Consider the following 24,130-nt stretch of genomic DNA (forward strand, 5'->3'; position numbering starts at 1 on the left):
CAACGACTTTGAATCAGAATGCATTGTAAAGCGGGATAAAAATCCTATCTTTTTGTCAACGAAGGAAGGTGTTATTACTTGCTACACGGGTTCTTAATGTCATTGTCCTCTCCTAAGGACAAAAGAGGGGCAAGTTCACGGATATGGCTAAATAAGTATTCGGCATTCACAGAGCATCTGGAGAATAAGATCGAAAGAGTCCGATTGCTAGGCGCTAATGGTTATTCTCATCTGATTAAAGAACAAGTAAAATGCCCCCAACTGCCCATCCGGCTCACTCAAACCCAAAGGATCACATTCTACCGGTGTAACGTCGAACGCGAACTGAAAGAATGTCAGGTCTAGAATCAGCCAATTCAAACTTTTTTGTATTGATACGCTTCTAAGTGACAAAGAGGTATGTTGCAACTTAGATTTGGTCGAGCAAAAGGGAAAAAAAGTTTATAAAAAAGAATGTAAGAACGCCTTCCTTGACCTGAATTTACATTGGTTTACGTTCTACGTTGATGCAAATGTCGAGCAATGTGCTCCGCAATTACAGAGTTCTAAAAGAAGCTCATAACGCCAATTCAGACCGTTTTGGCAATACGTTTACGTTGCCACGCTAGACAATAAACCATTATGTATACCATGAAAACATAGGCGTGAAAAAATGCTGATTACCAATTCAATAGACAAAGCAAGGCCGATAAAAGGAGTCCCTGACCAACTCCACACATTGACAGCTAGCCAGTCTTATATTTACTGGCGCTTTTTTTTATTCGCAGATGAGGCTCTATTAGTAATCTTAGATACAAGTAGCACCGCTTCAAATTGGTCTTGTATGTTGGGACAGGTTTTTACACTTGGCGCGAAAAATAAATCGGTCGGGCTTCCGGATTGTCTTCGGAAAACATCCATATAAAAAAAGATGAAGAAACAAAGAAAATTGTCACGTTTTTTGCCGCGATGGGCATGGAAATTGTTGGGTTGGATGTCCCTACCCTCCTCAGCGAGAGATAATGACAAAGAGAACAATACTGCAAAGTGGGAAGGAACAGATATTGTGAATGTTGTCCTTGAGCATCTTCCGTGCATGAAAGATTTTGTTGTGGAGGGGAGACGTGCACATGATATGGTAATTGATAAGCATACCAAGCATTTACTTAATGGTTTTTCGAATATCGCACGAGACGTCATAAGAGTTCTTTTCTTCGGAGATGTCCACATGGCGAAGCTAGTCTACATCTTTTGTTCTTCGGTTTTGGCTCTCAATGAGCATGACCGAATTGAAGCGAGGTGGCGTTTTGTATCCTAAGACCGTGTTAAGTGAACCTGACCACAAATGAAGTCGATACGCTCGAGACCTCAAGGATATTTTATTCAAAGGCTAGGCAGTGGTCGTAAATCATCCCTAAAGCACTCATCTAACACCAAGCAATCATGATTGATTGTGGACAAGTACGAATGTTGCCGTGCAAAACGAGCGTCCATACGTGGGGTCAGATTCGAAAAATGCCGAAACTTTCACAAAATGCCAACTCAATGTCAAGAGGAGGAGGCACAAACTAATTTTTATGTGGGTAGATTCGGTCGTCTTCGTCTGATTGCGCAAAGATAAATGTCGAATTTCAGACGACAAATGTCGACATATTTTATGACTAATCCGTAACAGAAAAATGTCGATATATGATGTATCCTAGCGCAACATCTCAGGGTAATTGGTGACAAAGGATGACATTCATGCAATTATTTCATTTTTGATGGAGACAATGATTTGAATATTAATCAGCATACGATTACCAACTCCCATGAATTCTCCAAGTCTTTTCATTTTATGGTATCTGAGAAATACACATTTAGGTTCATACTTAAGACGAGCATCATTCACCCAAATTCAACGCTGTTAATAGTTGACACAAAGTGAAGTTTCTAACTGAAAGTTAATTTTATCCATCGTCGATTCAATACTTGGTTGGAATGTTTATCGCTATATTGACACAATTATGTGGCGAGATGAGCGTGAATCATATTATCAGACACGAAACGTAACAAGATGATAAAAAACGAGTCTCAACTTGATCATAGATCAGTAAGTATATCAATGAAATCTCTAATTCTTCTGTCGTCTAATAGGAACTAAAGTTTACCGATATCACCAAAGTTTCCCTTAGCGGTTCGAAGAGAATGAGGGTAGTAAAATAATGATTATACTTGATTCATCTCAAGCACTCAAACCCCTATAAAATTTAGACTCCAGAAAATCCCTCTTTGGGTAGTGATCCCCTCTTCACAACAGGTGAAATTGACTCCAGAAAATCCCTCTTTGGGTAGTGATCCCCTCTTCACAACAGGTGAAATTGGAGGTTCTTGTTGCTAGGGAGACCCTGTGACCACTAGCTACCCTTTTCTAGCCACATAAACAAATGGGTCAGTTCTGGAGTCATACGGCTTCGGACTGGATCAGCTATGGCTGTAGGCGTGGATAGGCTGGAAATTTACCAAATCAAGCTATTTGAGACATACAGTCTATTCACAGTGAATATTATAATTCTTCTGTACGGATTAGTCACCAATATCTTCGAGTCGCTGAACTTGGCCAACACGTGCACGTGAGTTAATAACAATTTGGTGAGATTTCCGATCATTTTTCCCAGCCCAGAGCGAAGAAATAGCTGAATGATAGCTTTTAGTTCTCGCCTTGAGGGGATGTTACTTTGTATTTGGTGCCCTGAAGTCTGACCAAAAGTAAATGCAATGGACGCATTGCCATTGTGTTTAATGTACTTTTGATCTTAGGCGTCGTTCCCATTATGATAGAGATATCCACATTGGCGATAGTTTTTAGACCTGGAATATTTTTCTCATTCTAGAGATATCGCTCAGGAACTCACTAACCTGAAGGATCAACTTCCGAATATGGACATGGAATCCGTGTTGGCCAACGTGTGGATTGCTTCTTCTTGCCATAAATATGGCAATTTCTCAGAGGTCCAGAAAGCAAGCCCATACAGGACTGGAAAATTACCCGGCGCATTCTTTCAATTCCGCAATGATAAATGGGCCCATTCTGGCGTATGTGGGGCCTTACTCATCGTCTACATTTACCTCTCCGTGGTCTTCGTCCGGGAACTATGTCATTCTCGGAGAATCGTCGTCCCAGATCGAGTCCCATATCGTCGATTGATATCCAGCTCTGCCTCCATTCATTCCAGTTTTGAAGATATGGAGAACGATCAAGAATGGGGCTCATTTCCAAGTCCTTCAGACGCACGATTTAAGCGGGCTTAAAGAATTTTTCGTCTGGCGCCAAATTCAACTTAGAGTGGGTCTAAATCACGCAACCTCTCAAGATATCCAAACAAACCTCAAAAACCAACGTGATGATGTGGTATACAAGAGTCAAATGGATTCGTTCCAAATTTGCAAATATAAACCATATCTACAAACGACATTTCCTTTTGGGTATTGAAACGAGCTGTGATGATACTGGTGCAGCGGTATTAAGGTTACTAGTCATACATGGGCTGATGAATCTGTTATCTTGAATCAACCACTTTTTCTTTATTCAGCAAGGAGGGACTGATTTTGGGAGAGGCTTTGGCTAAACAGCCCAGCTCAGAATTTGGAGGCGTTGTCCCATCATTTGCCATGGGTTTCCATGCTCGAAACTTACCTGTGGTGACCAAATCCGCCCTCGATCAGGCCCAAATGACCATGGAAGACGTTCAATACTTGGCTGTTGCTGTTAAACCAGGCCTCAGTGGATCATTAGCGTAAGATTCTAGATAACTATCGTAACTTTAGGTTGAAATCATCATATGTTTTCGTTCAGTACAGGGTTAGATTATGTCAAATATTTGAGTCGGAAACATAGTATTCCGCTCATCCCCATTCATCACATGGAAGCTCACGCACTCACGGCGAGGATGATAGAAGAGGTTGGTAATTGATGATTAACTAAATTCAATGAACAGGTCAATTGCAACGTAGAATTCTGTTTCAGATCAAGTTCCCATTTATGGTTTTACTCATTTCCGGTGGACATTGTCTTCTTGCCATCGCGGAGGTATAACTGACAATGTTGGCTTTCAATTTCATGATTTTATGAACATGGATGCTTTATAGGATATTGGCAGATTCAAACTTCTGGGCCAGTCTTCCGATAATTCACCCGGGGAAGTTTTGGATAAAGCTGCGCGAGCTCTCAGACTTCACGCATTACGACCAGATTTGCGATCAGTGCCAGGTTTGCGATGCTTTCATGACTAATCAACAATCATTGTAAGTGAAATGATTGATATATTTCAGGCGGTCGAGCAATTGAAATAATGGCTAGTGAAGGTGGAAGTCCATTTGCTATTGATTTTCCCACACCTCTGATGCAATTCAAGTAAAAATAATTTTAAAATCTTCCAAGGCAACAATAACAAAAGCTTCATATCAATTCCTGGTCAGGAGTTGCAATTTCAGCTTCTCGGGTTTCAAAGCCCAATTGTGGAATGTTCTAAATCAGGTAGAGAAGAAGCAACCTTTAGAACCAGACGAGCTATTACCCAATGTCTCCGATGTTGCCGCCAGGTGAGGTTAATGATGAGCTATATTTGCAGCTTCTAACCCATCATTGAATTGATTTTAGTATTCAGTACGGTGTCGCACGTCATATTTGCCATCGGTTACAAAGAGGTTTCGAATATGCTCTTCTTGAAGAAATTTGGCCGTCCAATCAAGAAAACACTTTGGTGGTTTCCGGGGGTGTGGCTTGCAACCAGAGTATCCGCAACTCAATTCTCAAGGTATTGCCTAGTTTTAGTCCTTTCGTCTAAAAGAATCGAGATTTCTAAATAGTGCAGCATATTTTACAGAACAGATTTGTGAGGAATACAACATCAAAGCAGTATTTCCCCCTCCGAAATATTGCACGGATAACGGAGTCATGATCGCTTGGAATGGTTTGGAAAAGTATCGCAAAACTGTGGATATTATTCAACCAGAGCAAGTTATGGAATTAGATGTGTCGCCACGAGTGTCATTTGGAACTGACATTAGTGAGCAAGTCACAAATCGGAACATTAAGTGCAAGTGGATCAAACTTTTATGATGCTCCGAACCTGACGGCAAAAGAAAGGTCTCTTTGGTATTTAAAATATATTACGTAACAGTCATTGTGAATGTGGTGGTGTAAACTCTAGAGTACACGAAATGCGCAACTTCTTCATCCGAATTAGAGTCTTCGCTACTGCCAGTTTTGTGCGTTTTGATCTCTTTTTCCTCATCCAAAGAATGTTCGGCGATATTGGAATCCATACTTTGAGTGGAACGTCGCTTGAGCATCAATCCAGACATGCGTTTCATCGCCCTAAAATCATGAATATCATGTTCTGACAAACTTCTTTTACACAGATCATAAATAGTTTTCTAGAGCTTTAGCTGGAATATATTACTGAAAAAGATTGTTAATATGACTGTTTTGAGAACAAAACTTGTGAAACCGCAAACTTCAGAAAAACATTTGTAAGAGAACAGCTTATGTCATTCAACAAACCTTGGATCCAGTAAACAAGTACTATCTTGACTATTACCTAATTGCTTGGCCGCAACGTTGCCATCGACGTCGAGCCAAGAACTTCCGGAGCTTGGCCGTATTGATTTTTTTCTTCATCTCTAGTTTCTCTGATGTTGTCAACCAGGGGTGCTCCAAGCACTTCTCGGCACTCATGCGTTTCCCGGGGGTTTTTATTAAAAGTAATGCGATGAAATCCTTGGCCTCCTGTGTGATGGAGTCGAATTCCGGCTCCTCAAAGTCATACTCCGCCCTTGAAATATTACTGAACGTGTCCGTTTGTGAGTCCCCCATGAACGGCGACAATCCTGACAAAAGCACATAAGCGATCACACCCAAAGACCAAAGGTCGGAAGACAACCCAATGGGATCATAATTGACCACTTCGGGAGGGACGAACTCAGGTGTGCCACACATGACCTGGAATAGAAGAAATGACCCAAAATGTTGACTGCCAAATGATTGGTTGAACTTGATTAAGGAGGGGATTTTAACCTTGATTTGAACGCTATCTTTGAGCTCCCGAGCTTGGCCGAAATCGATGATCTTGACCTCGTTGGCATCCTTCCTCACGCAAATGATGTTTTCTGGTTTCAAATCCAAGTGGACCACTTGATTTTCGTGTAGATATCTCACGCCTTCGCAGATTTGCTTCATGAAGGAGACACACTCGGATTCCGTGAGATCAAAGTCTTCATCGGCCACGCGTTCAAAGAGCTCTCCACCGGAGAGAAACTCGGTCACCAAGATCACTTCCGATGGTCCTTGGAAAGCGTCAATGAACTCGATGATGTACGGGTGATTCAGCTTGTGGAGCAATCGGATCTCTTGCAAGGCTCCCTCCCGGACATCTCTTTTCCGGGCTCTACAAGAAATTCGGTAAGATAGCAAAGGACCTCTAATAAATATATTATGTTAGATCTATTACATCGTTGTTCTCAGGTGTTCATTTTTATTTAATCACATTAGTCGTAAAGGCTCCGTGGTCTAAGAGGCAAAGCGATTCTAACGAGATCATCTCGTTAGAACGGAATTACTAGAACAACAATTCGTTTTTGGATCCACCAGCCATGCATAATAAATCCTTCGAAAAACAGATCATTTAGAACATGACTGTAGGGTTCTTTTCAATCTAGGAATCTATAAGTCATGACAGAAAATGAACAGATTGCCATGAGTCAATAATATGTCCAATTAAAAGATCCATAATTTGTCACTCCTTTGCATAATTGTAATTCAATGAGATGAATGGAGGTGCATTTCCATGCACGAGTCTAATAAACTCTTAACAGAAACATTCAATAGCTCATTAATTGACAATAGTATTAAGAATAAGGAAAGAAGATGAACTGACATTTACTATGCAATGATTTTTTGACTCGATATAAAAAACCAATGCCTACTCTCAATACCAGCAAAAAAGTATGATCATTTTTTTCCAAATTTTGATATCATCTTGTTCAAGTGAATTTGCTCCTGACGTGTTGAAACAATGGCTTAGGTTCTGTCGTTAGTTTTCTTCAGCAAATCTTTCGAAATGTTAGCCCCTTCACATAAAAGACCCAATAATTATCCCAATTTTATAAGACATAAGCATTGTTCAAGTCCATGACTTACCTGACATATTTAGCAGCACACGATTTGTCGGTTTCCTCGGTCAGAGGTCTGACCTCATAGACAATGCCGAACTTGCCTCGACCCAACTCTTTGAGCTTTTCATAGTTGGCCTTGTATTCACTCACGTCCTTCACTTCATAATGGTCGGGCCCGCCGCCGTTCATCCTCTGGGTAGTACAAGAACAACAACAGAAACTACAACAATCACTCTCAAAGATGTGGACTCTGTATACTCTAGCAGGATCTTATCGTTGCTTTTTTCGCGTTTCCATTGAGAAAGAGCCCATTGAGTCGGAATTTGATGGGCTTGCACTTTTGCCGGATGAAGAATGAAAATAAATCCTTCAGAGTTGAACAAGGATTTGAAACACCTCAATCCCTGCTCACACTGAGAGTTTATTGAATATGAATTGAGAAAGGAAACCTCAAGAGTGTTTCAAATTCAATAACGATTGATATCCGGTGATGTATAAATTACGTCACTTGAACTTCTCGCTTGTTCTTGACTCAAGGCCATAAATCATCAACACATCTTGACTTTTGATAGCAACAATCATAACAGGGCACTGAAACACCCTTTGGAAAGATCTTCAATGAGATCATCATTCTCTGGTGGTGGCATGAACTCCTGGGCAACATGGCCGTCCTTTTGGGGACGTACCTAACACTGAAGCTATCTTCCAATTCATCTAGGGTTGAATAGCATTGTATTTGCTTGACAATCATAGATCAAATAAGTGGACTAACAGGTGAAAAAGAAAGAAGAAGGGAGAGACGACATTGCCTTTTGAAACTGTCGTCTCCCAATATGAGATTTGCCTTACCTTATTCGTGAAGCAACCGAGACCATGAATGTTGTCCGAGATAATGCCGCATGTTATCTCTGACTGTACGCAAGAGTGCTTATTGTTGTAGCCGTCGGTTTAAGTGAGTGCGGAACACACGGATGATGATGTGGTGTGGCATTACTACTTCCATTATTCCGATCATCGCTTAGCAATGTGAGCGTGGACCTTCCTGCCCTCCTTCAATTGCCCGTAAAGAGTTGCGATAACATAGATATGGCTATGAGCGAGTGAGACCGAGGGAACCCAAGGACCCGAGCGCTCTGTAGCTCATCCTTAATCTGTCCATCCACTTATGGTTTCCTTTGAGTCACAATCACTCCACCCCTTTAAGGATAAACTGTCCTAGACTACGTTAACAAATGCTCTCAAATATTAAATGGCAGCATGTTCTGAACCTGAGTACAAATATCTTTGAGAAGCACCCGCCAAGTGACGAGGTTGCGAGAGTTGCTACAGAATTTCCGGGAATATGCGGAAAAATTGCTCTCTATATTTCATGGGCTAGAAAACTGTCTATATTTCTTATTTGACTAACATTTGTTGGCTTGCCACTTCTAAGCTACAAATGTCTTGTTTAGAGATTAGCAACCTCATTCTGTGAATCAGGATACCGGAAATGAGGCAAAGGCCACTAACAGGGTTGCCAGGAGAATAATTTATTCATGACCCCTTTCAGTAGTTTCCAGTCTGAGCTCCAATAGTTGTAATTGTCAAGGGAGAAGTTTGACCTTATTAAAAATTCAATCAAACTAACCTTCTTTTAATTATTCCCTCAACACGACATTTATGTATAGGAGCTTATATATTTTCAAACACTTTCAAGTCAATCCCCTGATCGATCTTTTTCAAAAAATGATTGAATTATAGTTCATGAATCTACTGCTTTTTCACATCAATGAACAGCTCAATCTATTATCACTTTTTTTAAAGCGTAATGTGATGTATATCTTAAGGCAGATAACTAACCGTTTGTCCCAGACTCATATTTCAGAGGCTTATTTAGCAGGAGCCCCTGAATGTAGTAGATGAAACAAGCGGTAATTACAGAGGACTTGACCCCACTTTTTAATGGGATGCCCAAAGGCACAGGACCACTTCAAACCAACCTCTTTCAACAATGTGTTTGTGCGATTACTCGGACTTGCCCCAACAATTGGCCAAGGGAAAAAAGGATTCTCGGCCAAGTGTTCAGTGCCCTTTTTGCACTTAATGCGAATTTTAATCAATCCTCATCAACCCAATCCGCTCGTTCATCATCGCACTTAAAGGGGATTAAAGCAGGTGGTCCTTGAATGGAAGCAAGAGCTACTTTATCACACCGAATGCTGTATTTCGCGGTAAAACGTACAAGACAATTTTAGGTGAATGCAATTTGAACCATAATTTGTTCCACGAGGGCAAGTGAATCCGAATAAAAAATCGAGGGTGCGTTGAAAGTGCAATACATGATTTTTCTGGAGATTAGAGTACATTGTAATCACATCACTGAGTAGGAGTCAGGGCCAATACGTTGAACTTAATGTTCCCAGGATCACAGGCCATATACTTTTTGCATTCCTCGGCTGCAGACTGGAACAAAAACAAAAGCATATTCAAGGTAAAATCGTGTATTCAAAAGCAAACCCAACAGTCAATTGACCGTGATCCTAAATTAGATGGCTGTGCGTCTCCACAAACGTTGCGAAAAATGAATTTTAGCCGTCATTTAAGGCAACAGGGATTGCGTGTTCTGTGTTCCATTTCTTAGACGCAAGTTATGCAAATTATCTTTAAGTACATCAGCCAGCAATATGGCTTTTGGGAGATCTTTTCCAATATTGAAACTTTATGAATAAGAAAAACAAGCTAAAATAGAAGAATAGTTGTCACATTCATGCAAGCTTTTACGCGTCTAATCCCATGTATCGAACATGGGGTGGTAGTGTTGACTAAAAAATAACTTGATCGCTAGCACGATTCCTTCATCTGGGTAACTTGGCTCGTCGTTTTCTCATTTACTTCGGCCAACATCAATTAAACATGGTAGACTAACGAAAAGAGATCGGCGATTCCAAGATTAACACAAACAAAGTGAACCAACCTACTAAACGCTAAACGGAAACCAAGCAGAAATGAGCCCGTTAACCGTTGAAAGAAAAGATAACCAGAGTTAATTCTATTTTTTTAATAATTGTTTTCGCACCTTAAAACTTTAATGGGACACTAGTTTCTCCATGCTGTATGTAAGGAAAACTTCCTTTTCCCCACATACAGCAAGTCTTCATCATATGGGGTGATAGAAATTTAAAACAGCACTATGATTTCAATTTCTGACTAATGCGTGAAAAGCAACCTTTTTGTAATTCGCTTTCCGCAATGAACTAATGCAGAGATTGAATATTCGTCTTTCATACGCATTTTCAACTGTTACATATAATGAATGCCGTTTGGTGAAAATTGTACGCAAATGCAACACTCCTAAAAAATTAAGCCAAATTAGAGCTTGGAAAGTTTCATACCCTCAGCTTTTACAATGGCTTTGTATGCATCGTGGTCTCTGATTTGTAATAAGCTGAACAAATTTGTCAAAGTGCCATTTTTGACAGGACATTGTATGCTTGGTATCAGAGGGTAGAAAATGGTGACTAAAGCTTGTTTGAGAGATGTAAAGGAAAGATATCAATGTTCGAGAAAAAAAAAAATGCTATAAAACTACCATATTGATGAATCGAGTTTTGCATCGTAGAAATAAAAGTCACAATCAATCCAACAACTTCGGATGTTATCAAAATGAAAGAGAAAACTATCAGTTACGAAAGACCAATGTTTAAATTAGCCATTATGTAAACTTCAACAAGTAATTGATGTGAAATATGGAGGGTTTTGTAGAACAAAGGTATGCTATAAAACATTCCTCCACTTCAAAAATACACAGCTAATAGAATAAAAAAGGCAAAAAGGCAATTCAAGAATAAAAACGGTAACAATGAAAAAACATTTGAACAAGCAAAATATTCATCTTACTATTTTCCAAAAATCAGGGCAGATGAACACGAACACTTTTCAAAACATCAAAATCATTTTTCAGCCGGAAAAAAATCTCTTTATCATTAAAATTATTAGTACACCCTGTTTAATCACAAGAACAGCTATTATGGGCTGACATGGAAGCATGAGGTGAGAAAATGCACTTCTATCGCGCACATTTTTTTTAATCTTTTACTATGTATTCTGTAAATCAAGGATGCGTACGTATGGAAAATGCATTTATGAATAATGTAAATTAACGATGGACAAGATTTCCTTTTAGTCTCTCAGACACTTGTGCTTTCGTAGCAATTCTGAAGTTCCCTACACATGTTTTTCCTCGCATTGCACCGAATGCAATTCATTTAGATCTAACTAGGGCAAGGCAAACGTAGCAAAACTTTAACCATTTCAAAGCAATCAAGAAAGTCACGTTATGAAGTCCTTGCTGTGATCCAATCAATAAATTGCTTGAAGGACAGATCCCTCGGGCCTTAGAGGACTGATTGTAGCAAGTTTTCTTTCAATCATGAAGAGCACGCGGTTACCGAGGCCTCCCCTCCTCCTTCTGAACCGTTTCTCATTGTTCCTATGCGTTTTCCAAGGACCATAACCTGGAATTCGGCTTTGATTACTAGTTTTTCTTCTTTCATATTATAATACGGAATGGAACAAACGGCATGGGCCGAATTAGTAAATGAGTCTCTGGTTGATCTGGCCAAGCTCAATATTGTGAACATTTGCTCAGGCAGGGTCATAGATTTACACGGATAGTAATACTCACCGATCATTGTCTCTCATCACCTCAGAAACGTGTTCCAATTGATGCATTAATTTCTGAAGCCATCAACATTGAGCGTTGGTGGGACTTCTTTCGTGAAAAGTGGTTTGTTTCAAAAGCCAAATTTGGCACAATTTCAAACAAAAAAAATCTGACAATAACTTCTATTTTGGGTGGTCCAGGGATGATCAGGTTCACTTAATTTTCTTTTTTTGCGCAAAAGCACTAATCAAGCAGTGAGGAATGTTAACTATGATTTGCGTAGTCTTGCAAATGTAATGGGCCACCTGATGTTTTCAGATGTCCTTAATGTGCCAAAATATGCATTGATGTAAGAAATCAAAGGGTCATTGTTGGTTGACACTAGAGGTTTCCATTTTTTTGGGCACATAGTATGCTTTGAGATCAATATTTATTTGGATTAACTCCCCTACAAGGATTGGTCAACAACCATGTTTCAGGGAACTGATCAGCCTTCTACTTATCAGCTCCTACTCATGACCCTCTGGAGGGCCAAATATGTTTTGAAAGAAGTCATATGAGTTAATGAAACATTGGTGTGGAACATGGCCAAGGGACAGAATTTAATTTTACATTCATCAATTGGATGGTCCAGAAGTTTCCAATTGCTACAATGAATGATATGTTCATACATGCAATAAACTCTGGTTTGGTCAATGTTGTTAGGGGTTGAAAAATACTATGGACAGAAATAAAAATAAAAACAATCACATTCACTATTTTGATGGCAATTCCAATTTATATGAATGGATTTTGGGTGGTCCATTCCTTTTAAATCACCTCATATGTACTATGTTAGACATGGGAGTCAACAGTGCAGAGAAAAAAGGGGAAGCTTTTGGACTACATTTCTTTGTCACATTTTTTTACTTGCTTGGTTGCCTACCTCCATACTTTTGTTTGTCTCATTTTATTGCAAGCTGAAATGTCTTCAAGTGCCTTGACTCTCAGCTTGTTTACAAGATGGGGGATATTAGCATCAAAGAAAATTATCCTCTGCTGATAGCTTATCACACTTGATGTTCATCTTGAGCAAAAAAGATGAACATTTCAATTGACTTGAAATGTCTTCAAGTGCCTTGACTTAAGGCGGATGTACGGTACAGCAACACTTGATGTTCATCTTGAGCAAAAAAATGAACATTTCAATTGACTTCCAAGCCAATTGTATTAAAATAGCATTCTTATTATCAAGTGACTGTTAATTGAGGGGTAAACTTTTCTCTCCTGCTTTGGAATGTAATCCAGTTGGATGGGTGTATTTCTTCAGTTTGTTCAGCACAATCTTTTAAAAATCTATTTGGCATATTGTCACAGAGCACTTAGAATTGACCTCAAATGTTTGCTTCGCACTTAACCTTGAAATTTTGAATACAACTTTAGCAGTACTATGTCATACAAACACGTATTAAAGCTTACCAAAAACACAAACAGCAACTGTCATCAAGAGGGGTATATCAATTATGGTGCGGACTCTTTCAAATTAAAAATGTTTTACTCTCCTGGTCAATCTTGTTGAGTTCAATTGTCCTCAAAGATCCTTTTGACATCAATTCACTTTGCAAGCTTTAGTCATGCTTCAACATAATTAGCATGGTATGTTGCCCTGCGTATTTATAACAATAAAAAAAAACTGCTAAATCCTTTTGAGGAAAACACCACTCCTTGTTAAACTCGTGTCACAAGAAGGAACCGATCCAGAAAATCCATGCTGGCAAACTCTTTAGTCTTCATCGAGAACAGTGGGCAGCAGACTAGTAGAGAGAGAGCGAAAGAGCAACGCTCGCCGCCGCCCTGAACGTAGTTAGTCGATCGAGTCGAAAAGCACTACTAGTGGTAGAAGCTCCACAAAAGATTGCTACGGCGACAAGAGAGTGAAAGAATAACTTCGAAAGGAAAGAAAGGGGATATTCGAATTTTCCTGTTGATGATTCGTGCATGGCAAACACTTGATAAGTCACAAACACGAGAGACGCACGTTTGAAATCTATTCGGTGGCAATCAGGCGCCATTCATCAGAACGAAGGTAAGCTCAGCCAAAGAACCGCTTGTATAAATATTTGGATGTCATTTACTCACTCTCTGGCCACTTTCATTTCAGACAATGTCTACGTCAGAGCCCAATTCCAAACAAACACTTGATCCGGATTCATCCGATACCCAAGACGAATCGATCACAAAGGGTGTTCATCCCGAAACATCTCCTGCCACCACATTAATGAACAACAACATTGCGGAGTCAAATCCAGTTTCGGTTACCTCGAAACGTGTGAAAATGGACGTGAAATCTTTACCTACCCGACAATACCTGGATCAAACGGTGGTCCCAATTCTATTGGAAGGTCTGGCACAATTAGCCAAGGACAGACCCGCAGACCCTATTGATTACTTAGTCACTTACTTACAAAAACATAAGCACGAATATGAGTGACCTTTCTGCATTCATCAACTTGTATTGTCAAATATACGTCCTAAGGATACGCTCCAAAGCATAATTTTTAAAACTTACCTCGACAAATGACTTGGCAACCTGGCCGCAATCCACTGGACTGTCTTTCCGACCATCCAATTCGTAGATATGTCCATTCTTTTCAATAAAGGCCACGAAATGAAAATCGACAGATTCATCCAAAGATGGGGCCTTGTTAAAAAAAAAAAGACCAGTAACCTAAATACTCATACAAAACAACGTATCAGCGGCCTTACCTCGGTTTGACCTTCTTGTGCAACTTGGTCATGAGTCTCACACACTTCTTCGTTGCCCTCCAACTTGACAGCCCGCTCTTCAGGGGTGTCGTTTTTGGTGTCGTCCAAGAATTTCTTCAAGCATCCCTTTTCCAGTTCGATCTTGTCTTGGTTATTGGCGACCGCATGGATCATGGCCACGGTCCCGCAAGCATTGGAAATGGTCTGCTTCATATAGTAAAGGCCTTCGGGTATTTCACTCATGGGTTTACGGCCATCCATCAATGCATTCACCTCCTATAAAAGTACTGCTCATTTGAAGGGCTTGAAACTAATGAGTGTCATGGCGTGATAGGGTTCTTACAGCGCCAAGGGGAAAGAGAAGCAACACACCAACCACGGGTTGATTGAGCATCGCCAAAAGTTCCGAATCCAGGCCAAAAACATCGTGGATGCCCCAGGATTTGGGCATACCAGAGTTCCACAAGAACTAAGGATACGGATAACATTAAACGAGAGTAAAACATCAAACCAACGAAAGGAAAGGCTCGAGATGACCTTTCCAAGCGGAAGCTAGTAAGGCTTCATTAATATTTTAGATCTCCGTATTTTGGAAAGTCAATACATCCGAACGTCAACTCCTCGTTGCATACTAATGAAAATTCTTGTGGCCAGGAACATGGCGTCGCATACCTTATTCATCACCTGTAACACGAAACAGGAACACGATTATTGAAGCAACATGACAAATCCATCAAGTTACAACTTGTTGGGTTTAATGAAGTTGGTATTTTCAATGCATAACTTCTAGTTTGAGATATAGTCGGAAAATCTTTGAAAAAATCCCTTTGTTCGGATTCATATAACCAAACAATCACTATAATAAAATATTGTTAATTGAGACATCTTAATACGTCGCAACATATGAGACTTAGTTTACACAAGTGGTATTGTAACAGATGATTTTTTCGGACAATTGGCTAGCAACCTAATATCTATTTGTAATTTAGACACAGATGCAGTACATCTAAAAGAAAATATACAACTCGGAATGCCCCAACTGATGTCACCATCTAACCAATAAATGTCGAATCCCTTCCAATCGATTGAGCTCCTCCCCAAATCTCAATGACGAAATTGCACTTTGGCATAAGATACGAAAATCAATAACTAACCCAAGCACATTTGCCCATCAACCTTAAAACATATGATAAAAGACAATATACCTCGGGGTTGGATTCGATGGGTAGCCATGTCAATTTTGAAGACATGATGAACTTATCGGAATGTATCAACGACTGAAGGGCGGTGACTGAAGAACTCCGGAAAAGGGCTTGAATCTCCTACTTGGAAGGCTTCCGCACGATTAGTCGGTAAAACTCAGCGAAATTTTTTACTCATGTACGGAACTAAGAGCTGAATTGACGCAGGGTGAGAACATGAGGCATGGTGGCTTGTCAGTGAGAGCGACGGGGAATCGGAAATGCTTGTGATTGGCGATATTGTGGTTTTATATTGTAATGGAGTTTATGAAATTTGATGAGGATGGGGTATTAAATGACGCCATGGAGATGATAATAGCTAATTTGATGAAACATTTGCTTCGAGTTTCAAGATTTGCTGCATTGATTCTGGTCACCTGAATGAAAAGCAGTGTTGCCGCTATGAAAGCAGGATGTAATCTGAGTTGGCCATCTTTTGACCTTAAAAGCTTCCACTTTGAAAATAGTTTAAAAATCTCCATATGTGCTGACTAGTCGCAATTAATGATTTCTATCCGAAACGGCAAAGACCCAATTAAAAAAACGAAAACAATTAGATTACTCTTAAGTTCAATCATTCAAAGACAATAAGGATGAAACAGCAAAAAAAAAAACTTGGCATATGCTGTCAAACTTGTCTGACCAATAATAAACTAATAAAAAGCATCAGAAACGCTGACCAATTAAGTCCAGCACTGACCTATTTACGACGGTTAGTTTCAGCAACCCTAACATAGACAGGTCTCAAAACAAGCCCAAACCCAAAAGATTCATGGTTGTCTCACTTAAAAATGTTTTATGAACCGTCTTCCACCTTTCTGGAGTGTTAACGTGCTACAGACCTCTGATTTCTCCCACCCATTCTAAAGTTACACAACAGACGCCGATCTCTCCCTAACCATGTTGACATTTAGGACATTTTGGAAAGCTCAAGACAAACATTTAAACATGTGATATCACACCCTCTTCAATTGGTGAGTAGCCATCTAGTAGATGGGCTAATTGCTAAATCGTTGCTTCCAGAAGGCAAAAAATTTCCTCCTGGAATCCGAATCTTCGATTCTTCTTCTCCGCTTTAATGGCTTGACTCTTCTATAAGATCTTTGACAGAGACCTTGTGCATTCATAGCATATCCATTAGCGCAGGGAAATTTGAGTAAGGTCCGTAAAGAGACTCTGGGATGGCAATCATCTGTGATCTTCTTATGAAAGCTCTCTGGACAAGGACAGACTCCTTCTCCGTGGATGTTGACTCTTAGTGGTGCTTGAAAAGGGCACGCTCCTGGAACTCCGAGCACCTCGCACCGTCCTTGATACAAGGCACTCTCCATTGGGCAGGGACGTCGTTGACATTGAGCTTGAAACGAGGTCTTTTCCAGAACGAACCATGATTGGGGATTGCAAGGTCCTTGACGGGTCAGTTCGTAGCAAGTTAAGTGAGGCTGGAACAAGACGAGGCCATCACTGAGGCAGCGATCTGTGAGCTTTTGGAGCAAAGCCATTGAGGTTTGATGAAATGGAGTTGGTGATTGTTGGATAACACTTTCTGGTGGAGGTGTGTAAGAAACAGTGGAGTGAATCATTAGCAAGGCTAAAATATAGGACCGAATCATGATCCGACTGAGCACTGGCTTAATTTTTTGTCTTTGAGTGCCTGTGTTAATTCAGTTCTTTAGCCATTAGTTGATAACCTTTTCAGAGAAGGACCAAGGCTGACAATGAATTTGAATTCCTTCCTTCATAGCTCTGGTTTAAAGTGTTTGTCATATCTGTTGGCGAATAGATTTATAGACACACTTTAACATAAAAGCCATATTGATTAATGTGTCCTTGGATGGATTTCTTCAAATGATGTCAACCCTACTCCTATTTCTTTTATATACGCATTTCGCAAGGTATAAAGCAACCCTTAATAACATTAAACAGATCTGATGCGCTTCATCCAGTAAATGATGACACCAAGTCAAGACCTTTCAAGGCAGTTTAGATACTTGATTTTTTTTATTTCTGTCAAGATACGTTGAAAAAAAAAAGATCCAGAGCCAGTCTGCTCTGATGTATAATTGACCTTTTATTTATCACAACTCCCTACAAAGCCTTTGTGGGTAGTGTCTTTAGATACAAGTTGTGATTGTAGACAGGCTAGTGTCCTAGAAAATGGATAGAAAAATGTCCGATCTAGGAAGTTGGCCAATCTCCATGTGACCAGACTACTACGTAGTGTTGTCGTGAGCAAGACGTTGTTGGAAAAGGCAACAGAAATCTTTGATTGTTAATATTGTATTAATATTTTATTTTTTTCATGAAATATCAGAATGTCACCACAACGTATGTAAACGTATTTGAGAATCATGTATTAAGGTAATTGAAAGGAGCTAAACACCTTCATTGTGCAAAAAAATGTAGCAGTCTACTCACTTGCTTAACTCAAACACTCTTTAACTCAAACCTAAAGAGAAGCAGATTTTCGAGAATCACAGTTATCCTAGATAGCTATATCCATCAATGGGCGTACTTTATAGCAATGCTAGAGCCCAGGTTTGGAATAAGTCTGGCGAGAGGTGACAAAACCAGATCTTGTATGAGTTTTTTTTTCTGTCGAACTGATAACCCCTGCCAAGGGTAACAAATTTTACAGAATCAGAAGCCGGCACCTGAACATAGTTCTTTAGCTAACTTTTAAGGCTCCTTTCATGTAGTACGGATTGACATTGAGAAATCACATGAGTCCCCCCATATTATCTTTTGTTGGCCAATTCTTGCCGTACAATTGTAAAATGGATATCAAAGCCTAATCTTAAAAGAACAGTGATGATATTTAAAGTGCTCCAAATCATTCAAAACACAAATGCAAAGTTGGGATATTTCCATCCCAATCTGACAAAATCATTTGCACACAATTGGAGAACCATCGGCAAGGTCCTCTATTGGCGAGTCGTTGCCACATTGTATATTGGTTAAGTTCCAAAACGTGCCCTGAGGAAGGCAATCAGCCTTGGCCCGGTATGTGATTGATTACGTCGTCCTCTTCGTTTGGAAATCTTGATTCTTGCGAACAGCTTTTTGCATTGTCCCTCCTCATCCATGGCATATCCATGACCACATGGTAGCTTGATCAAGGTCCTTAAGTCTACATCTTGATAGCAATCCTCGTTAATATTGTTCTCATCATAGGTCACGCACGGACACACTGCTTCTCCGTGGATGTTGACCCTTAGTGGTGCTTGAAAAGGGCACGCTCCTTGAACTCCGAGCACCTCACACCGTCCTTGATACAAGGCACTATCTTTTGGGCAGGGATATCGCTGGCACTTGGCTTGGAGTGAGATCTTATCCAGAACGAACCAAGATTTGTGATCACAAGGTCCTCGGCTTGTCAGTTCATAGCACGTCAGATCGGGCTCAAACAAGACACGACCAAGACCAATGCACTGATTCGAGAGTTCTTGAAGTGAAGGCCTTGAGATTTGAACAAAAGGAGCTCTTGCATTCTGGGACACATCGTCCGGAAAGATAACTTGGGACAGAGCGTATTGTAGCACAAACATATTCAGACCTAATCGGCGAATCATGGTGCAAGAAATGTCACAATTCTCCTTGTTTTTGTTACTGGTACCTCTTTCTAGACTGTTTTAATCGCTTTGTTGCCTACGTTGTCATGGTTGAACAAAGATTGAAACAGGTTTTTCCCTTCGAAACGAATTCACCTTATCGTGGTAATGCTTTGCATCACGGGAATGGATCTTTTGTCCTAGCATGCAAACAGTTCACAAGACCAGCCCATTGCCCCATAAAAATCTTAAGTCAGGCTTCATGGTTCTTTATTCGATTCCTCAAAATTTAGATTGACCAATATGAATGGCTAATAGAAGTTGGCGAAAGCGCTGCGTCTAAAACGTTGGTTTGCCAATCTCCGAGGGCGACTGGCTCTTTTACCAAAGCTGAATTCCTCCTTACAATTGCCTTGGTAGTCTCGGGCCTTGTTCCCGTCGCACTTTTCGGGCAAAGTCAGAAGTTGGCGGATCCCAAAGTTACAAAAGGTCGATATGATCTTCTCGTCGACGTTGTCCGTGGATTTGCAATCAATCTCAGCCAGGCACTCCTCTTGAAACAGTCGCTCACCGCTTTGGCAAGGCGTGTCTTGGCACTCGAAGGATCCGGCAGAACCGTTGACCTTCAGAAGTTGTTGGTCCGGTTTGGAGCAAGGTTCGGGGGAAAACTCGGGATAGCAAGAGAACTCTTCGAGAGTCTCGTTCAAGACAGCCGCCAGCCCTTCAAAGCAATCGCATTCACCTGGAACCAAAAGACGATGAGGTTACTTTAAGTTGTTTGGATAAGAGTATGAAGCTCATTGGATTACCTTCTCCGAAAGGATTGGGCAGAATTTCCATGTTAAAGGGACAGTCGGCCAAGGATGAAACAGCCTCGCAGGTGTCTTGGTACAAGACCTGGCCTTCGGCGCAAGGGCGCTCCACACAAATGCCTTTGGGGTAATCCGAAAAATTCTTATCCAGGATGAACCACTCCGAATCCGCACAAGGCCCTTGAGTGGTGATGGAGAAGCAGCTCCATTCTTGAGTCGTCTTGTTAAATCCAGGGAGTTCAAATGGAGAGCAAGAATCGGCAACGTCTTCTGGAACCTCTGGCCCGGGTTCGGATACTTCGGATGACTTTTCTTCGGGATCATTTGACACAGTGACTGGTTGTTCCTCTTGATCTTCATCATCGCTCTTGGTTTGGTTGGCTTCATTTGGTTGGGTGAATCTTGTCAAGCCTTTTTTATCCACAGTCTCCTCCTTCTCATCTTCATCTCCGCCTCCGAAAACGATGCCAGACTGTATGGCTTCAGTACTTGATTCGTTATTTGGTTCGGGAGTCACAGTCCCATTAGTTTCGGTCTAAAGTAGGAATTATTTGGATAAATCGAATCGGAGGCACCTTCGCAAAAATGTGATTTGTTACCTCGTCAATGGATTCTGGGAAGAAAAAGCCTTGTGGTCTTGGGTTAGCCTGGATGGTTTGGGCCCCAAAGGCGAAGACTACCCCCAAGATCATGCAATAAGAGGCTTTCATGGTTGTCCGATAAATTATACGCCTTGACTGAATTGATTGACACGAATACTCTGCAAGAACAATCCCTCAAGAGCGCGTATTTAAGGTGAACTCTTGACCACTCTCTTCCTTGAAATGGTGTCTTTTTGGGGTTTGCTAGAAGTTGACTGGCCGTGATTCGGCCAATCCGGTTTTCTTAATGATCCAGGTGACTTGCTCTGGTTTGAATGTCTAAGTGATATTTGTAATGCACATAGTCGCTAAATAGGATTCGGAGGAATTGATCTCCGCCATCTCCGCTTCTGGCGAATTTCCGAGCGGGTATGTACAGATTTCTCCTTCTCAGGATAAGTGCAGAAGTTCAGGGCTGAATTCAAACGTGGTTTGTGGGCATTGTAGACCAAATATCATATAAAGATTGAAAGGTAATGAATGGACGAATTGTAACTTTTCATTTTAATATTACTGGGGATTACATTCCCTGTAGCGGTTAGAAAAGCCCATGAAAAACGAAACAAAGAAAAAAAAAATTGAACAATTTTGAATACAGAATACAATGCTGAATATTTTCATTTTCAAGACGTGTTTCCATTTACAAACGAACCCTCTCAATGCACTTATCATACTTTACCTTGGCAACAACAAATGTCAAGCCGAAAATTTCCAACAAGATTCAAGTGTAGGGATGCAAAACCAATTCGAGCTGTCACTTGATCTACTATTTGCAAAACTTTCTTGCGAGAAACCCGCCTCTTCATTTGGAGCATTATGTGATTAATTTGAGCTTATGAAATTGGTACACAGTAGATCCTCGAAATCGGTTCAAGATAAAGAAAACCTTTAAGTTACAAATCAACTGGGCTGTGTTCTGTTTTTGAGATTAGATATCCCAACCGGGTTCCTTTGCGCTTAGATGAAATTATTCCGATAACTGATCCCCAAAGTTGCGCCAATTAGCAGCCATTGCAACAATCATTGTTGGACGTTGAGAGTATATCCTTGCTTTTGTGTAAACTTCAGCGGTTTTGCTCCCCGAATGAGCAATCGCTTTGATTTAATTTTGGTCTGGATGCTCTTTTTTAGTGAACTATCCCAATAGTATCAAGCTTATTGTTCAACCAAATCGGATTCATTTTTGTTATTAGATTTTAGAGTCCATTCTGCTTATCTCGCGTGCCTTTAATTTGCTGTCTGATTCTGCTGGAAGAATATCTTTCAGAATTGCCGTGACATTCCATTCTTTATTTGCCCTTACCGTCATTACTTTGCCCTATAGGGCAGTCACACATCTGCTTGTGGCAAAGCCTGGACGTCTACTCCCGACTTTGAACCAAAATATTTGAGCCATTGACAATAAAATTGCGTAAAGTTTCAAGCCCAAAAAATCGGGCGAGCTTTAATCCAAGCTTCATTTAGCAAAATTTTACATTCTCACTGTACTTTCGCCACAAGTGGTCAAGATCCCTTCTTGGTTCGGTAAGCCCAATGCGAGAGGATTTAAGATACGATCGATTTGAGATTTGGTCCAATGCAGTTTGTTCAATACCTTCATTCTTACCGTTTGCGTTCTACTTTTTCAGATGATGATCTACCTTTTCTTCACGGGTAAGTGAACGTTTCTTTGCAAACCAAGCGGAAGCACTTGCTTGATAAGGTGTTCTTGAATATGGCGAATTTTACTAATGTCACCCTGAACTGGGTACAACCAGGGGCACAATTTATGCTTTCCAGCTGGACTATTACACTATCTTTGCCCGTTTTTTGAACGAAAAACACCTTTCAAGTTCCCTTAGTATGACGAGGTTGAGATATTCTAGTTTACCACGTGCGACGAATTTAAACCCCGAAACCCAAGTTATAAGCTCGGAAACATTCTTTATTAGAATCACACGATCCTATTGGGAACCAAAATAATAAGTACGACGAGTGGTAGTTTGTGGGTAAGAGTAGCCACGAGTAGGGGCATATCCCGAGCTTGGATACCGTGGGCGACTGGCATTGTTGATCTTTTTCTTGACGTGGAAACCGCTCCGTCCAAAGTGTTCTCGGGACTTTCCTTCAAAGTCGACCATCACATCACCAACAGAGACCGGTTCTTCTTGGAGAGGTTGTTTGGTAGCATCCTCGACTGCATCAGCCGAGCGTTTAAAGATGCTAGTTGCGTAGGGATCGTAGTTGAAGTCTGAATAATAACCTCTGTTGAAGGAAGGTTGTTGGCCAAAGTACTGATTTTGCTGATGTTGATATTGGTAAGCGGACGAGGCGTAGTTTTGAGAGGTGAAGCGGTTTCCCAGATTGCCTAGATTTCTTAGATTAAATGGCAATCGGATGGTCCGAACTATCGAAGCCAGGAGAAGGAGTGACACAATATAGATTATGGGGTACTTCATAATGCACAGAAGTATTAATAAGCGGCAATTATGACTGAGAAGGTATGACGAGATGCAATTCCTTTTTATAGCGTATAGATTGCTCGACCTTAATTAGGTGTGAATTACGTTTTTTGAAATTCGAAAAACGAGGAGTGCTCACAAATCGATTGGAGAAGCATTGGTCTAGAAGGATATTGGCTTTTTCTGCCTCACAAAAGCCAAAATCTGAGTTAAGCAAAATCAGAGTTTTGATGCGCATTGTTTTTAAACTAGATAAAACACATCCAAGTAAACTACACATTTGTTAGTTAGTGCATGTTTTTTTTTATTTGATTATTTTAATGCGTTGGAGCGTCATTCACTCTTAGGCTTTCTTTACCATGTTTAGTCAAAGGTGTTTTAAAATTATTATAACAATAAACAATAAAAAGAATGCAAGATCCCGATAGTTTTCGTCCTGCTAATCTGCCCATCTGACGATAGAAAACTGATTAAACTTACTTTAAAAGATGCAGTATATCTTTCAATGATATGTGATCCAACGCCTTCTTACTGAATTTTACCTTACTGCATGTTACAGAATCTTAAAAACCATCCAAGACAAGCTGTTGATAATAAGAAGAGTGTGGAAAATTCTTTAAAGAATATTGAGCTTTGAATAGATGTTTTAAGCCATCCTCAATGTCCTCGTCACATGACCGTTAGAGGTTCATATGAGTAAATATAGAAACATGATTGAAACACATCTCCTGTATTGTATTTCAACACCTAATCAAGTACGTACATTGAATAGTTCATTCATTTAACTGTAAACGCATCTACTCTCTATGAAATACAGTGTCAACAAAATCCAATCCATAGAACCAAAAAACATTTGTTTATAATTAACAAACGAAATTACTAAACATGAACCAACCCCCCAAAAATAGATTCGAAATAGCCCC

The 24,130-nt window shown here is 40.3% G+C and overlaps 5 protein-coding genes across 9 annotated transcripts in view; 2 read left to right on the forward strand and 3 right to left on the reverse strand.

Moving 5' to 3' along the window:
- The first annotated feature begins 2,371 nt into the window (after nucleotides 1-2,371).
- Nucleotides 2,372-5,144, forward strand: LOC131878403 (tRNA N6-adenosine threonylcarbamoyltransferase, mitochondrial-like). 3 transcript variants are annotated; one of them, XM_059224368.1, is made up of 10 exons: nucleotides 2,372-2,610; nucleotides 2,853-3,487; nucleotides 3,552-3,755; nucleotides 3,815-3,920; nucleotides 3,986-4,048; nucleotides 4,108-4,228; nucleotides 4,291-4,372; nucleotides 4,438-4,560; nucleotides 4,619-4,775; nucleotides 4,850-5,144. In XM_059224368.1, exons 2-10 carry the CDS (start codon nucleotides 3,363-3,365, stop codon nucleotides 5,078-5,080), a joined length of 1,212 nt encoding a protein of 403 aa, XP_059080351.1. In that variant the 5' UTR covers nucleotides 2,372-2,610; nucleotides 2,853-3,362; the 3' UTR covers nucleotides 5,081-5,144. The 3 variants fall into 3 exon arrangements, with proteins under 3 accessions (XP_059080351.1, XP_059080350.1, XP_059080353.1); XM_059224367.1 differs by having other exon boundaries at nucleotides 2,373-2,591; XM_059224370.1 differs by lacking the exon at nucleotides 2,372-2,610 and adding an exon at nucleotides 2,662-2,727.
- LOC131878404 (myosin light chain kinase, smooth muscle-like) lies at nucleotides 5,113-8,348 on the reverse strand. 2 transcript variants are annotated; one of them, XM_059224371.1, is made up of 5 exons: nucleotides 7,984-8,348; nucleotides 7,160-7,354; nucleotides 6,038-6,407; nucleotides 5,562-5,962; nucleotides 5,113-5,338 (listed from the first exon to the last, which is right to left on the reverse strand). In XM_059224371.1, exons 1-5 carry the CDS (start codon nucleotides 8,007-8,009, stop codon nucleotides 5,131-5,133), a joined length of 1,200 nt encoding a protein of 399 aa, XP_059080354.1. In that variant the 5' UTR covers nucleotides 8,010-8,348; the 3' UTR covers nucleotides 5,113-5,130. The 2 variants fall into 2 exon arrangements, with proteins under 2 accessions (XP_059080354.1, XP_059080355.1); XM_059224372.1 differs by having other exon boundaries at nucleotides 7,160-7,326; nucleotides 7,984-8,347.
- A 968-nt stretch (nucleotides 8,349-9,316) lies between these two features.
- Nucleotides 9,317-15,942, reverse strand: LOC131878406 (ubiquitin carboxyl-terminal hydrolase isozyme L3-like). The gene is made up of 6 exons (XM_059224375.1): nucleotides 15,727-15,942; nucleotides 15,194-15,205; nucleotides 14,865-14,990; nucleotides 14,522-14,797; nucleotides 14,325-14,456; nucleotides 9,317-9,576 (listed from the first exon to the last, which is right to left on the reverse strand). The coding sequence occupies exons 1-6, from the start codon at nucleotides 15,769-15,771 to the stop codon at nucleotides 9,490-9,492; spliced, it is 678 nt and encodes a 225-aa protein (XP_059080358.1). The 5' UTR covers nucleotides 15,772-15,942; the 3' UTR covers nucleotides 9,317-9,489.
- Nucleotides 15,943-16,414: 472 nt separating this feature from the next.
- Nucleotides 16,415-24,130, forward strand: part of LOC131878401 (inositol polyphosphate-4-phosphatase type I A-like) — a 41,149-nt gene continuing 33,433 nt past the window's right edge. The window contains exons 1-2 of the mRNA XM_059224363.1: nucleotides 16,415-16,736; nucleotides 22,395-22,419. The gene's annotated coding sequence lies outside the window, so the exon portion shown is untranslated. The remainder of the gene's footprint in view (nucleotides 16,737-22,394; nucleotides 22,420-24,130) is intronic.
- On the reverse strand, nucleotides 19,567-22,509 carry LOC131878405 (uncharacterized). Of its 2 annotated transcripts, none has more exons than XM_059224374.1 (4): nucleotides 22,373-22,509; nucleotides 20,725-20,885; nucleotides 20,123-20,660; nucleotides 19,567-20,055 (listed from the first exon to the last, which is right to left on the reverse strand). In XM_059224374.1, the coding sequence occupies exons 2-4, from the start codon at nucleotides 20,833-20,835 to the stop codon at nucleotides 19,625-19,627; spliced, it is 1,080 nt and encodes a 359-aa protein (XP_059080357.1). In that variant the 5' UTR covers nucleotides 20,836-20,885; nucleotides 22,373-22,509; the 3' UTR covers nucleotides 19,567-19,624. The 2 variants fall into 2 exon arrangements, with proteins under 2 accessions (XP_059080357.1, XP_059080356.1); XM_059224373.1 differs by lacking the exon at nucleotides 22,373-22,509 and adding an exon at nucleotides 22,070-22,118.

Source organism: Tigriopus californicus, chromosome 3, assembly GCF_007210705.1.
Source record: "Tigriopus californicus strain San Diego chromosome 3, Tcal_SD_v2.1, whole genome shotgun sequence".
Lineage (NCBI taxonomy): Eukaryota > Metazoa > Arthropoda > Copepoda > Harpacticoida > Harpacticidae > Tigriopus > Tigriopus californicus.

Bases quoted from the DNA above. Each gene is read 5' to 3' on its own strand.
- LOC131878403 (XM_059224368.1), top strand. From the start codon at position 3,363: ATGATGTGGTATACAAGAGTCAAATGGATTCGTTCCAAATTTGCAAAT. The intron at 3,488-3,551 runs GTTACTAGTCAT...TTCTTTATTCAG, and splicing joins ACTGGTGCAGCGGTATTAAG to CAAGGAGGGACTGATTTTGG. The intron at 4,561-4,618 runs GTGAGGTTAATG...AATTGATTTTAG, and splicing joins GTCTCCGATGTTGCCGCCAG to TATTCAGTACGGTGTCGCAC.
- LOC131878404 (XM_059224371.1), bottom strand. From the start codon at position 8,009: ATGGTCTCGGTTGCTTCACGAATAAG. The intron at 5,963-6,037 runs GTTAAAATCCCC...CTTCTATTCCAG, and splicing joins AAGATAGCGTTCAAATCAAG to GTCATGTGTGGCACACCTGA. The intron at 5,339-5,561 runs GTAATAGTCAAG...TCATGATTTTAG, and splicing joins CGTTGCGGCCAAGCAATTAG to GGCGATGAAACGCATGTCTG.
- LOC131878406 (XM_059224375.1), bottom strand. From the start codon at position 15,771: ATGTCTTCAAAATTGACATGGCTACCCATCGAATCCAACCCCGAG. The intron at 14,798-14,864 runs GTAAGAACCCTA...GTACTTTTATAG, and splicing joins TTCTCTTTCCCCTTGGCGCT to GAGGTGAATGCATTGATGGA. The intron at 9,577-14,324 runs GTAAGTTTTAAA...TTTTTGTTCCAG, and splicing joins TTGCCAAGTCATTTGTCGAG to TCTGCAGCCGAGGAATGCAA.
- LOC131878405 (XM_059224373.1), bottom strand. From the start codon at position 22,103: ATGTGTGACTGCCCTATAGGGCAAAGTAATGACG. The intron at 20,886-22,069 runs GTAAGGGCAAAT...TTGTTCTTGCAG, and splicing joins TATAGGGCAAAGTAATGACG to AGTATTCGTGTCAATCAATT. The intron at 20,056-20,122 runs GTAATCCAATGA...TTTTGGTTCCAG, and splicing joins GCCCAATCCTTTCGGAGAAG to GTGAATGCGATTGCTTTGAA.